At 44.8% G+C, this 15,499-nt stretch overlaps 2 protein-coding genes across 5 annotated transcripts in view; one reads left to right on the forward strand and one right to left on the reverse strand.

The window, feature by feature from the left end:
- zzef1 (zinc finger, ZZ-type with EF hand domain 1) overlaps positions 1-3,240 on the forward strand; it is a 229,044-nt gene extending 225,804 nt beyond the window's left edge. For all 3 annotated transcript variants that reach the window (XM_085964180.1, XM_085964183.1, XM_085964181.1), the window contains one exon: positions 1,991-3,240. In XM_085964180.1, coding sequence (XP_085820306.1) covers positions 1,991-2,092 — 102 coding nt within the window. In that variant the 3' untranslated portion in view covers positions 2,093-3,240. The remainder of the gene's footprint in view (positions 1-1,990) is intronic.
- The window catches only part of atp2a3 (ATPase sarcoplasmic/endoplasmic reticulum Ca2+ transporting 3), an 824,766-nt gene that overhangs the window by 430,060 nt on the left and 379,207 nt on the right, over positions 1-15,499 (reverse strand). The gene's annotated exons all lie outside the window — the stretch shown is intronic.

Here is a 15,499-nt window from a genome sequence, read left to right on the forward strand (position 1 = left end):
TATGCAAATATGTTCAGCTGAAACTGGCTGAGCAGCAATGAACTGGTTTATTTGGCTAGAATTTGCTCACCCATCTTTTCTGACCTACATTGGCTCCCAATCCCCCAATTTAAAATTCTCATCCTGATGTTTAAATCCCCTCATAGCCTCTCTCTCCCCCGGCCCACCATTTCCACCCACGCCTTCAGCCATCTAACCCCACACTGGAATTCCCTCCAATAACCTCTCCACCTTCCACTTCTCATAAGATCCCACCCTAAAACCCACCTTTTTAACCAGCTTTAGGTCACCCCCTCCCAGTATCTCCCGCTTTGTCTCTGTGTGCATTTTATGCCTCTGAAGTGCCTTGAGACAGTTTTTTATGTTAACAGTGCTATACATATGCAAGTTGTTTTTACTCCTCTGGCATTTGATATAGTGCAGAATTTCATCATTTACACTCCTTTTTAAAAATTGGTCAAAAGAAATTCTACACTATGCTTGTGTTTGTATTCTTTGATTAAATATTTTTATTTAAAAAGCGAGCACTGACGCTATCAAGGCAACTGCCTTGGATGGCTGACTTACATTAATCAAAGGTGCTTCTTTGTTTAAACTGGGTTTGTTAAATTTAATTTCCTCCAATAAAGTCACTCATTTATGGTCGCTGTGTAAACAAGTATCAGAAAATCAATAAACTGATCGGACAACATGGTAAAGTCATCATTTTTATAGCAGTTTATTTTTTCCAAGGGCGAGACTCCCTATGACTTGATTTATATAAAGAATGAAGTTGACCTCCTATATAAATAAGATGTTTTATCATTAATGAGCTACCAATTCATTATTCAAAGGAGAAGTGGAACATGTTCACTTCTAAGAGCAGCAGTACTTGTAGTAAAACTGATGCATTTATAGTTCAGCTGTAAAACTAAATATTATAAATTCATAGGTAAAATCAAATGTGGCTTGAGATCAACTTTAAACCATTTTGAGTCGCACTTTTTCTCATTCTATTTAATTGCAGACACGTCTTCCCTCAATCAAGCGTCTAATGATAACGGTAGTGTGTTGCTAGATTAAGCTAATGTAACCGTGTTGCATTATACCCTAGAAAGAAAAAGAAAGACTTGTATTTCTATAGCGCCTTTCACAACCTGAGGGCGTCCTAAAGCGCTTTACCGCCATAGAAGTGCTTTTGAAGTGAAGTCACTGTTGTGATGTAGGAAATGCGGCAGCCAATTTTCACACAGCAAGATCCCACAAATAGCAATGAGATAATGACCAGATGATCTGTTTTAGTAATGTTTGTTGAGGGATAAATATTGGTCAGGACACTCGCGCACTAGTTTTATTTCGTGCGTTCCTTGTTATTGTACCAGAAGAGCAGAACGCAATGCATTTGCTGCTCTTCTCCAGTATACACACTAATAGTTTGGGATTTTATCGCGGTGCTAGCTTCCGAGCGTATGCGTGTGGATTTGCTGCTCTTAGAAGTGAACATGTTCCATTTCTCCTTTGAATAATGAATTGGTAGCTCATTAATGATAAAACATCTTATTTATATAGGTCAACTTCATTCTTCTGGGCAGCATGGTGGCATAGTGGTTAGCACTGTTGCCTCACAGCGCCAGAGACCCGGGTTCAAATCTGGCCTCGGGCGACTGTCTGTGTGGAGTTTGCACATTCTCCCCGTGTTTGCGTGGGTTTTCTCCGGGTGCTCCGGTTTCCTCCCACAGTCCAAAGATGTGCGGGTTAGGTTGATTGACTATGATAAATTGACCCTTAGTGTTAGGGGGATTAAATACGTGGGGTTACAGGGATAGGGTGGGATATGTGTTGGTGTAGGGGTTACAGGGATCGGGTGGGATATGTGTCGGTGCAGGCTCGATGGGCCGAAATGGCCTCTATCTGCACTGTGGGGTTTCTGTGATTTCTGTGATTCTTTATATAAATCAAGTCATAGGGAGTTGAAGAAGTTTCAAATTGAAAATGTTTGATTTTCTTTCAGGGACTGAAGAATATTGCTGCCATCAGTCTCGCGATTAACTGTCAGAATAAAGCTACCAAGCTCCTGAGTGAACAGTCGACGTCTCCAACTAAGCCTGCTTAATGAAGTTCGTGACATCTTCAGACCATTGCGAGTCAACGGAACTGAGACAAGCACAGTCATCTGAGAATTACATCTCACAGCAACTGACTGTTCAGATGTACTCAAACTTGCACTTTCTGAAGTGTGATGCGCTCATTCTCCCTCACTATTTCTTCTCTCTCTCTCCTCTTCCATGCACTGTGACGAGACTTCCTCCCCCCACCCACTCATGAGCGCTCCCCGGAAGCCCCAGGGTTCCATGTTTACTGAAATTCAGACTTGAATTCCTCTTACTCGCCACTGATGGTTTAAGGTCGCTTTCCATTGATCAGCAGCTTCTGTTGCAAATGCTTCTACCACATTGTGTTCAAGACCTGGCAGTAACTGGGCGCAAAGTAAAGATAAACTCAACCTGTCCACAACCACCCGTAGCGCAGTTAATAGCTCACCTATAATTGAAGTTTCACGTGGAATTGACCATTTATTTCTGGCACCGAAGTTGTGGATTTTGCTGCTGATGGTTGGATTTCCCAGTAGTAGGAAGGTCATTATCTTTTTATGAAGGTAAACTTTTTTTTTTCCATGTGTACAGAAGTAGAAATCTTTACTAGCTTGGTGAGTGATTACTTAATTCATCATTTGAGTATCTAGCAGAGATAAATCACGGGTTGGAAAGGTCATATATTCACCTAATAAAATAGTCTGTATTACATTTTAGCAAGTCCTCAAGTTCCTGGTTGTCCCCACTCTTCACTCTCCTAACCCAGCAGAACTGTAAAAGCCCGACAAAAAAAATATCAAAAGAACACGTGCCTGACCCCTGTTGTCTCTGTCATAGAGGCTGTGTAATTTTCATTTAATTATTAGAGCTTATTTTTTATTTAAGTTAGTTCGAAGTTATAGTGCCATTTCTAACTTTGTACTGTTTTTAAAGCAGAAGGATTTTTTTTGCTTCCATCTTTTTCCCCTCTACAACCCGCCCCTCCCCAATTCCAATGCTGCATAGAATTTTGAATGTATAATGCTGTCAATATTATGTGATGCGGGTATCAATTATGCAGTTGAAAATAATGGACAAGTTTAAAATATTCACTCAGTTGTAATATTTGCTGAGCTCTTTTAAATAATATGCCAACTTGGTAATGTTCAATAAAATAGAAACTAAGAAATGTGCAATTAATCTTTTTTTCTGCATGGAAATTAGAAGTTTGAAAACTGCTTGAGGCAGTAAACAATACAGTGGGATTACACTGTCTTGGGAGGCATGAGTTAACGCTAATCTAGTGGTATCTACGATGTAGAGGTGTACTGTAGGGAAGATGGGGAGAGGCTAAGGGGAAAGGATAGAAATAAAAAGGGAAGTATGAATGTGGCAGGGTTAATGTATTTATCGGCAAATGTGTAAACCATTAAAAATAAAGTGGGGCAAGCTAATTGGAAAGGAACGATATGATGTAGGCTTGGTGGAAACTTGGCTTTAGCCGGGGCAAGACTGAGAAGTAAATATTCCAGGCTGTAAATTTATTTTAGGAGAGTTGGAGAAGATAAAAGGGAGAAAGGGTGGTCTTAATTAATGACAGGATTACAGTCCAAGGAAGGACAATTTTTATTGATGGTGTGGTGCTTAGACAGCGTCTGTCTGGGTTGAATTATAAAATAATAAAGGGATCTGTTGGGAGTACGTTATAGGCCACTGAATCGTGGGAAAGAGATCAAGATGCTGGGTTACCAGTGGAAGACCGCGTTTTGTCCGAGGTTTGCTGGAAGGTGAGCTGCTTTTCAACAGATGCTGTTGAGGCAAAGACTGCAACATTGGCAAGGGAATGAAGTAATTGCTTGAAAATGAAGCATATACAAGGATATAGAAAAAGGAATAGAGTAAAGAGGCTCGAGGAGATAGATGGCCTCCTGTGCTGTAACTTCTGTGATCTTTCTGTTACCATCTCTTGCTCGCACCGTTAATGTCACTTGTAATGATAGGTATTTTCTCAACTTACAGCTGCTATGAATGAAACCACAGTCCAATAAGTGAATTAAGTCGTCAATATAACATACTTTTAACATGCATAATAGCTAATAGATCCTTTCTTTAAAAGCTCATTCTTCAAATTCCTCAGTACTACAGCGCTGTAACTGTGGATTCGCTAGTGCATTTTCTCCTGTTCTTTTAGAGAAGGGGGTTTGAACAGCACATCTTGTTGACCACTTTGAGTAGCAGAAGGTTGGGAGCAGGCTTCCTCCCTTTCTCTTAGTGGCAAATACTGCACAGCTTGATGGGAAAGGAGGCAAAATAAATGGGAGACTTCCTTTTTGAAGTTTAAATTCCCGATCCTTTAATTGCCAAGATTATCTCCCAGTGAAGAGCGTTGCTGAGCTATCTACATTTGTGCCGCTGTTCAACATTAACTCAAACACAACGGGCCTGTTAGTATTTGGTAATTCACCCTCCAAGCTGAAATATATAGAATCATAGAATGGTTACAGCACAGAAGGCGACCATTCGGCCTGTTGAGCCTGTGCCGGCTCTCTGCAAGAGCACTTCAGCTAGTCCCACTCCCCCGCCCTTTCCCTGTAGCCCTGCAAATTATTTTCCTTCAGGTACTTATCCAATTCCCTTTTGAAAGCCACGATTGAATCTGCCTCCACCACCCTTTCAGGCAGTGCATTCCAGATCCGAACCACTCGCTGCGTAAAAAAAAAAAAGTTTTTCTTCATGTCGCCTTTGGTTCTTTTGCCAATTGCCTTGAATCTGTGTCCTCTGGTTCTTGACGCTTCTGCCAATGGGAACAGTTTCTCTCTATCTACTCTGGCTTCTCATGATTTTGAACACCTCTATCAAATCTCCTCTCAACCTTCTCTGCTCTAAGGAGAACAACCCCAGCTTCTCCAGTCTATCCACGTAACTGAAGTCCCTCATCCCTGGAATCATTCTTGTAAATCTTTTCTGCACCCTCTCTAAGGCCTTCACATCCTCCTAAAGTGCGGAGCCCAGAATTGGACACAATACTCCAGTTGAGGCCTAACCAGTGTTTTATAAAGGTGTTTCATAACTTCCTTGCTTTTGTACTCGGTGCCTCTATTTATGAAGCCCAATATCACATATGCTTTTTTAACCGCTTTCTCAACCTGCCCTGCCACCTTCAACGATTTGTGCACATATACCCCCAGGTCGCTCTGTTCATGCACCCCCTTTAGGCTTGCACCCTTCAGTTTATATTGCCTCTCCTTGACCTTACCAAAATGTATCACTTTGCACTTTTCTGCGTTAAATTTCATCTGTCAAGTGTCCGCCTATTCCACCAGCCTGTATGTATTTTTGAAATCTATCACTATCCTTTTCACTGTTCACTATACTTCCAAGTTTAGTGTCATCTGCAAATTTTGAAATTGTGCCCTGTACACCTAAGTCCAAATCATTAATATATATCAAGAAAAGCAGTGGTCCCAGAACCGACCCCTGGGGAACACCACTGTATACCTTCCTCCAGTCCAAAAAACAACCGTTCACCACTACTCTCTGTTTCCTGTCACTTAGCCAATTTCCTATCCATGCTGCCACTGTCCCTTTTATTCCATGGGCTTCAACTTTACTGGTAAGCCTATTATGTGGCACTTTATCAAACGCCTTTTGGAAGTCCATATACATCACGCCAACTGCATTGTCCTCATCAACCCTCTCTGTTACCTCATCAAAAAACCCGATCAAGTTAGTTAAACACAATTTGCCTTTAACAAATCCGTGTTGGCTTTCCTTAATTAACCCACACTTGTCCAAGTGACTGTTAACTTTGTCCCTGATTATTGTTTCCAAAAGCTTCCCCACTACTGAGGTTAAACTGACTGGCCTGTAGTTACTGGGTTTATACTTGCACCCTTTTTTGAAGAAGGGTGTACCATTTGCAATTCTCCAGTTCTCTGGCACCACCCCCCGTATCTAAGGAGGATTGGAAGATTATGGCCAGTACCACCGCAATTTCCTCCTTAACCTCCCTCAGCATCCTAGGATGCATCCCATCCGGTCCTGGTGACTTACTACTTTAAGTTCAGACAGCCTTTCTAGTACTAAAATCGGCCTTTCTAGGGGGAAGGCCGATTTTAATGAGATAAGGCAGGATCTGGCCAAAGTGGACTGGGAGCAGCTACTTATAGGAAAATCCACATCAAAACAGTGGGAGACTTTCAGAAGGGAAATAGAGAGATTACAACGCCAACATGTTCCTGCAAAGGTCAAGGGTGGGACCAACAAGCAAAGGGAACCTTGGATGACCAGGGATACACAAAAATGCATTAGGAAAAAAAGGGCTTTTGGCAGTTACAAAAGACTAAAGATGGAGGAAGCCCTAGAGGAGTATAAAAAGTGCAGGGGCATACTTAAAAAAAGAGATTAGGAGGGTGAGGAGGGGCCATGAAATAACACTGGCGAGCAAAATAAAGGAAAATCCTAAGATGTTTTATAAGTATATTAAGGGCAAGAGGATAACCAGGGAAAGGGTAGGGCCCATTAGGGACCAAAGTGGCAATCTGTGTGTAGAGCCAGATGATGTAGGCGGGGTTTTAAATGAATTTTTTGCATCTGTTCACTATGGAGAAAGACGATGTAGACATAGAAATCGGGCAAGAGGACTGTGACATACTTGAACATATTAGCATCGAGAGGGAGGAGGTACTAGCGGTTTTAGCAGGCCAAAAAGTGGATAAATCCCCAGGCCCGAACGAGATGTATCCCAGGCTGTTGTATGAGGCAAAGGAGGAGATTGCAGGGGCTCTGACACAAATTTTCAGAACCTCTCTGGCCACAGGGGATGTACCAGAGGACTGGAGAACAGCTAGAAGGGTAGCAGGGATAAACCAGGGAATTACAGGCCAGTGAGCCTAACATCTGTGGTAGGGAAATTATTGGAAAAAATTCTGAGGGACAAAATTAGTCTCCACTTGGAGAGGCAAGGATTAATCGGGGATAGTCAGCATGGCTTTGTCAAGGGTAAATCATGTCTGACAAATCTGATTGAATTTTTCGAGGGGGTGACTAGGTGTGTGGATGAGGGAAATGCTGTGGATGTGGTTTACATGGACTTCAGCAAAGCTTTTGACAAAGTCCCGCATAGGAGACTGGTCAAGAAGGTAAGAGCCCATGGGATCCAGGGTGCCTTGGCGCGTTGGATCCTAAACTGGCTGAGTGGCAGGAGGCAGAGGGTGATGGTCGAAGGTTGCTTTTGTGACTGGAAGCCTGTGTCCAGTGGGGTACCTCCGGGATCGGTGCTGGGTCCCTTGCTGTTTGTGATCTACATAAATGATTTGGATGAGAATGTAAAAGGTATGATCAGTAAGTTCGCAGATGACACGAAAATTGGTGGGGTGGTAAATTGCGAGGAGGAAAGCCTCAGGCTACAGGACGATATAAATGGGTTGGTCAGATGGGCGGAAAAGTGGCAAATGGAATTTAACCCTGAAAAGTGCAAGGTGATGCATTTTGGACGGACAAATAAGGCAAGGGAATACACAATGAGTGGTAGGACCCTTGGAAGTACAGAGGGTCAGAGGGACCTTGGTGTACATGTACATAGATCCCTGAAGGCAGCGGAGCGGGTAGATAAGGTGGTTAAAAAGTCATATGGGATACTTGCCTTCATTAGCCGAGGCATAGAATATAAGAGCAGGGAGGTTATGATGGAGCTGTACAAAATGCTGGTGAGGCCACAGCTGGAGTACTGTGTGCAGTTCTGGTCGCCTCACTATAGGAAGGATGTGATTGCTTTGGAGAGGGTGCAGAGAAGATTCACCAGGATGTTACCTGGGATGGAGCGCCTCAGCTATGAAGAAAGACTAAACAGGCTGGGGTTGTTTTCCTTGGAGCAAAGAAGGCTGAGGGGGGACCTGATTGAGGTGTACAAAATGATGAGGGGCATAGATAGGGTAGATAAAGAGGAACTTTTCCCCTTAGTAGGGGGGTCAATAACAAGGGGGCATAGATTCAGGGTAAGGGGCAGGAGATTTAGAGGGGATTTGAGGAGGAACTTTTTCACCCAGTGGGTGGTTGGAATCTGGAACTCACTGCCTGAAAGGGTGGTAGAGGCAGGAACCCTCACAACATTCAAGAAGCATTTGAATGAGCACTTGAAATGCCATTGCATACAAGGCTATGAACCAAATGCTGGAAAATGGGATTAGACTGGACAGGGATTGATGGACGGCGCAGACACGATGGGCCGAAGGGCCTCTTTCTGTGCTCTATGACCTCTATCAATTTTGATCTCATCCAGTTACCTCCTCTTTCTCTGACTTTGGCAGCATCTTCCTTGGTGAAGACAGATACAAAGTACTCATTTAGTACCTCAGGCATGCGCTCTGCCTCCATGTGTACGTCTTCTGTTTGGTCCCTAATCGGCCCGACCCCCGCTCTTACTACCTATTTATTATTTATATGCCTATAGAAGACTTTTGGATTCCCTTTTATGTTTGCTGCCCATCTATTCTCATACTCTCTCTTTGCCCCTTTTATTTTATTTTTCACTTCCCCTCTGAACTTTCTATATTCAGCCTGATTCTCACTTGTATTCTCAATCTGACATCTGTCATATGTGCCTTTTTTCTGCTTCATCTTATTCTCTATCTCTTTCGTCATCCAGGGAGCTCTCGTTTTAGTTGCCCTATCTTTCCCCCTCGTGGGAATGTACCTCTACTGTACCCGCCCATTGTTCGATTGCAGTTTTGCCTGTCAATCTTTGATTCCAATTTACCCGGGCCAGATCCGTTCTCAGCCCACTGAAATTTGCCTTCCTCCAATTGAGTAATTTTACTCTAGATTTCTCCTATACTTTTCCATAGCTAATCTAAACCTTATGATACTATGATCACTTCCCTAAATGTTCCCCTACTGATACTTTCTCCACTTGACCCACCTCATTCCCCAGAACCAGATCCAGCAATGCCTCCTTCCTCATTAGGCCAGAAACGTACTGATCAAGAAACTTCTGAACACATTTCAGAAATGTTTCCCCCTTCTCTGCCCTTTACAATATTACTATCCCAGTCTATATTAGGATAGTTGATTCTGCCATTATTACTCTCTAGTTCTTGCACCTCTCTGTAATTTCCCTGCAAATTTGCTCCTCTATATCCTTCCTACTAGTTGGTGGTCTATAGAATACACTAGTAGTGTAATGGCACCTCTTATTTCTTAACTCCAACCAAATAGATTCTGTCCTTGACTCCTCCAGGACATCCTCTCTCTGCAGCACTAGCATTCTCCTTAACCAATACTGCCAGCCCACCTCCTTTCTTTATTTCCCTATCTTTCCTGAACACCGTAAATCCAGGAATATTTAAAACTCAATCCTGCCCTTTTTTGAGCCAGGTCTCCGTTATCGCCATGGCTTCATATTCCCATGTGGCTATTTGCATCTGCAGCTCACCAGCCTTATTTACCATGCTTTGTGTGTTTACACACATGCACTGTAAACCTATCTCAGACCTTCTTGTATACTCTTAGTCTGACCCCCACCTAATACCATACTGTTTCTTACTCTGGTGCTATCTGTCTCTCTCCATCCTTTTGTGCACTTTGTTTCTCCTTTCTAATGCTACATCCTGGTGCCCATCCTCCTGCCAAATTAGTTTAAACCCTCCCCGTGAGGACATTGGTCCCGGCCCTGTTGAGGTGCAACCCATTCGGTCTGTACAGGTCCCACCTCCCCCAGAACCGGTCCCAATGTCCAAGGAATCTGAAGCCCTCCCTCCTGCACCATCTCTCCATGCATACATCTGCTCTATCCTCCTATTTCTATACTCAGTAACTCATGGCACAGGGAGTAATCCAGAGATTACAACCTTTTTGAAGTCCTGCTTTTTAATCTCTTTCCTAGCTCCTTAAAATCTGCCTGCAGGACCTCATCCCTTTTTCTGCCTATGTCGTTGGAACCGATATGGACCACGACCTCTGGCTGTTCACCCTTCCCCCTCAATGTCCTGCAGCCGCTCAGTGACATCCTTGACCCTGGCACAAGGGAGGCAACCTACCATCCTGGAATCACATCTGCGGCCGCAGAAACGCCTGTCTGTTCCCCTAACTATCGAATCCCCTACCACTATTGCCTTCCCGATCTTCTTCCTCCCCCCCTGTACAGCTGAGCCACCCATGGTGCCTTGGACTTGGACTTGGCTCTGGCTGTACTCCCTAGAGGATGCACTCAGGAATCCTGCACTACTTGCCTGGTCCTCATAATCTGTCTGACGGTCACCCATTCCCTCTCTGCCTGCACACTCTTACGCTGTGCGGTGACCACTTCCTGAAACGTGCTGTCCACGAAGCTCTCAGCCTCACGGACGCACCGCAGTGACACCAGCTGCTGCTCAAGCTCCGAAACCCGGAGCTCGATCTTCTCCAGCCGACGACACTTCCTGCCCACGTGGTTGTCCAGGACATGGGAAGCGTCCTGGAGTTCCCACATGGTATGAGATGTGCATTCCACGGGACTGAGGCGCCCTGCCATGCCTCTATTTATTCAACTCTTTATTTCTGTAAATTAGTTAATAGTCTTAAAAGTCGGGCCTACTTTTACCTCCAGCTGCTTCTCTCGTTCTCTTAGTTAGTGTCTTTATCTGAAGCTAAATCAGCATTTTGCTCTCGCTCTGAGCTGATTCCCTAAAGTGCCTGAACCTCAGTTGCAGGAGGGCTTATTCCATCAATTAGACTTGCTTTTTCTTATCTCATGCTTGCTATCGTTGGCACCGAGATCTTTTCCGTGCCAGAAGAGAAGTGAGTGTCGTAAAGGTTTTTGGTGTTGTGAAAAGTTTTCAACTTTAACGTGAGATTGTACTATTTATCTACAATTGTGTATTTCCAGAAAAGAAAAACCTAGGCTCCTATCCAGCACTCCAATACCTTTGGCTTCAAATACCAAAACACAGTTTTGTAGTCTATGAACTTGTCATGGCTTTTCAAGCTATGAGATTAAAGGTCAAGCGGATGATCAGCCCCTGGAGTTGAGGAAAAGTAGACAATGCAATCTGTGACATCTTGTTCAGAACGCACTCAATGACGTTGCAAGTAGTGACATCCCCAGTGGAATAAGGCTGCAATGATGCACCATGGATTTCTCCGAGAGCACCATGATTCAGGACAGGATTTTTTTTTTTTTTTTTTTGAGTAAACGCAATTACAAACTGTGTGTCTAATGTGCATTTTCTCCCTGTGCAATTTTCTTTATCATAGAATGATACAGCACAGCAGGAGACCATTCGGCCCTCATGTCTGTGCCGGCTCTTTGAGAGAGCTCTCCAATTAGTCCCACCCCACCCCCCCTGCTCTTTCCCCATAGCCCTGCCAATTTTTTCTTTTCAATTATTTATCCAATTCCCTTTTGAAAGTTACCACTGAATCTGCTTCCACCGTCCTTTCAGGCAGCGCGTTCCAGATCATAATCAATGCAGTCCAGATCATAACAATTCACTGCGTAAAACAAATCTCTTCTCATGTCGCCTCTGGTTCATTTGCCAATGACCTTAAATCTGTCTGCTGGTTACCGACCTTCCTGCCAGTGGAAACCGTTTCTCCCGGACTGCTCGATCCAATCCTTTATGTAAATTTCTCATGTCACAATTCAAAAAGAAATTGAGAAAGCCAATGGCCCGCAGTGTACAAAGAAAATGGAACTACTGTCAGGCCGTGGGGGCCGGCGGCTGGTATGTCTTCTGCTCTCACCAGCCCATGATTTTCACACACCGCATTCATGAGAGAGTTAGGAGAGGTGACTGAAGGCTAGGTGAAAAGGATGTGTATTAAGAAGGTTTCGGGGTGAGAGGGAGCTCCAGAGAGAGTCTACTGCCAATGCGAGCAGTGCAGTTGATGATGTGCGTATGGACTTTCAAACGTTTGATAAAGTACCACATATTAGGCTTCTTTGCAAAATTGAAGCCCATGGTGTAGGGGGTTTCTCTTGCTTGCTCTGGTCTCCTGCCAGGCTTCGTGCAATAATTACCCTTGAGTGGTTCTACCCACTCTTCCCTACGGTTCTAGACCTTGGACTTAGGTGCAGGGAACTGTAGTGCAGAGAAAGACTCAATAGACCAGGTTGAATAGCACAAAATGGATGCTTTTATTAAACAGTTTGCAGCATTATAAAATACATGTCATAAGCACAGATTAAAGCTACTACAAGCATGCACACATCTGTAAACTTAACTCTATGGAAATGGGGAACACACGGCACATCGTAAAAGGGGTAACACATTACAACCACCCTTAACCCCCTCCCCTAGACCTAACTAAGTTTCGACTTGAGGAACTCGGGATCATGCTCACCACTTTCAGAATTGCGAAAAGGGGTTCGCAGCCTTTTTGGCACAGCTTTCCGTCGTCACGTGGATTTGGAAACTTCTGGCGCAGCTTGTTTTCCTCTTGGTTCTCCCGCGGCGAGGCTGCCGATACAGCCTTGGTGAGCGCTCGCCACGGATGAATCCGTTACCGGCGTGGTGTTGAAGCACTGAATGCACCTGTGTTACCGTTACCGATGGGCTGTTGAGGCACTGGAGTGCTGGGCCCGGAGTGTCCTTTTATCTCCGGCCTGGATCGTCGTTTTTCCCGAGGGTGTCTTCTCCTTCGGCCTGGGTCGTCGATGATCTCCCGACAAAAGTACCCGGGCCACCCTCGTCGGCTTCCCGTCGTGGCCGAGCCTTGCCTGGCCGAACACCGACCACGTTCCGAAACCGAAGTGCTGCCTTAACCGAAGAGTCGTAGAAGTTCCGAAGCTACTCCGTAGCGTTCGAGAAGTGAAGCTGACATCAAGCGTACCGTAGGAGTTCCGAAGTTACGAATCGTTGAAGAAGTGAACTACAAGTGAAACGCCCTGATGGACTTTTTCAATCCACAGTTATACCTTTTTGGAACATTCTTATCTCCCGCCAAATCATAGTCCTGTCTTTGTAATAATTTTGGCGGGCAGAATTCTCTGCAGGGGTGTTTTGTCTTCATAACGGGAGCCGGTGATAGCTTAACTGGCCTTCCTGGGCCGATAATGTCTTTGTCACCGTAACTCGGTTTGTATATTGATCGGTCTGGAGATTGCCCTTGATGGCTGTTAAACGGCTTTTCTTTGTACAGTAAATGGGTTTAAGTGTTCGTTCAATTGTCCGCCCATTTCTTGATGGGCCTCATCCTGCTACCCAAAACTGTCCTGTACTTATAATCTAATCAATATGTATGCTCAGTTCCCTGAGTTTCGGTTTCCCGAAACTGGTTTTCGCGGGCTTAATGTCCTCAATCCACAAGCCTGTCTGACTTGCAGTAACAGAAATTCAAATGGTCCCAGAAGCTGGTCACGAGGTCCGGCGGCCATTTTGTGTGCCCTTTTATCAAAGGCTTCTCTGTACAAGCTTCTTTTGGTCAATAAAACTGTCTTATTAACCCTATTTTACTGCGTGATTATTATTGAAAATTTCGAATCTTACAGTCCCTCCTGTGATACTGATAGCTTGCTTAAAGTATCAATAACCCTTGGTGAGCAAATTTTCCCTGATTCCCCACATCCAAACATTCCTGGCAATTAGCTATCTATAACCCCCACGACACATGCAGTTCCCATTTCAGAAAAATTACATTGTGTACAGTTGGACAATCATAGGCAGCACTACCTTAGACTATAACACATTCATCTTTCAGATGTAAAGGGGCCGATACCCCTTTCACCACCTGTATACACATTTTATTAATCAAAGAAAACAGAAAAACCTTCTGAATGGCTATAACACAACAGTATTCACACACTTAAATCATACAGTGACTAAAACCAAGAGTGGAGGGACGCTTTATCCTTTAATACTTAGCAGCTTAAACTGGGGTGTCCTCCTCACCCACTCGTACGTAGCGTTCTCTCCATTCTCCTGTGTTCTCATGCCTCTGGAGGCGTTTGCCTCCCTTGCAATGCACGACCAGTAAAAATATTACAATCAAAACCTGACACACTACTAGGATGTGGGATGCTATTCTAATCCAGGGTGGGATCTCTATATTAGTGAACAGGTCCCACCATGGTGGGGTGACTATGTCTAATATGTCGTTCCCTATCTCTAAAGTCTTCTGCTCTAGTGTGTAAAAATGATTCTGTGAGACTATTACGGCTTTTAAAATCTTGGTGAGGTGTTCGGGGAGAGGGGGAATGACATAACCAAAATGCGCGACGAATCGCCGCAAATCCGTGAAATTCTCCTTTACAGTGAGGTGAACGGTGGAAGGTACAGGAATGGGGACAATTTGCTGTTGTGCCACTTGAACTTCAGCCCTGGGTTTGAAACAGAAACTGCTGTCACTGACCGGACACCACCCGTGCTGTCCGTGGTGGTAGTGAGGCGCTGCAGTGGTAACACAGTATGTCCCACCTCCGATATATGCCACCTGCGGGGGTACATGGTCCTTTGCCATTGCCTCCATGGTGCAATTTATCGGCTTCGCGCTAGTGGCTCTGAACCCGCACTGTGGTTTCACAAAGGCATTCAAGTGCTGGGGACACAGGATGATGTGTGCTCCCCAGCTATGACACCCCGAGAGGTCGGTGCCTGTCATCGTACGCTCCCATCTGATGACGTAAGGTGGGACCACTGCGTAACGAATGTGCGCACCCCCCTGTATGACTCCAATGTTCTCCACCCTGTATACCGGGGCGGGCTTTGCTGTGGGACCCAACACCGCATCCTTACCACTATTCCCATGATAGTGTGATTCGAGCGTCTGCAGTCCACTGGGACTGGGTACGCCTCTGCAGCTAGTCTGAGCTGGCACGGACTTAATGCATTCTCAAAGGGGTGGAGCGCTTGCAAGTGCTTGTTGCTGATCCAGGACGGGACCAAACCTTGTTTTAAATCCTCCAGATTACTGCGGCCCTCGCCCAGTAACCACGCCCCATATAGCACACAAGCCTCGTTCTGTGCTGCCTGATCGGACGCATTCCGATCCTCCCTAATGAGTGCATTTACCATTCTAGCGTGTTTCTCCAGCTCAGCGATTATTTCTTTTAAGTGTAGTGTCATGGCCTGATCCTCATGTAGTTCAGAGCCCACTACCTTATTTTCGTTTGTCAGTATGTTCCTTAACTGGGCCTTTAAACCATTAACCTGTGTCTGCAGCTCCATGTTGTCTAGAGCGTTGACAACAGATGTCCCGGTACTAAAAGCAGTGAAAATGTCATTTACAGTACCCCTTCTTTGCCTCCCTACCCGATCCAAAACTTCCTGTGGTGTGGTGTACAATTTGGCTTTGTCGATGTCGGCAAAGTCAAATTCATAAAATTGTCTGAACATTCTGGTTAACAGGACCTGGTACAATTGTTCCGTTTCCTTGGGACACCACTCCGGCAATCGTACCTCAGTGAGGTTTAAAATCACTGAGGCCACTGCGTAGTGTACCCCTTGGTACAGCACCTGACCAGTGGGTACCAA

Source organism: Somniosus microcephalus, chromosome 22 (assembly GCF_052327205.1).
Source record: "Somniosus microcephalus isolate GS21.2 chromosome 22, FLI_Smic_1.0, whole genome shotgun sequence".
Taxonomy (NCBI): Eukaryota; Metazoa; Chordata; class Chondrichthyes; order Squaliformes; family Somniosidae; genus Somniosus; species Somniosus microcephalus.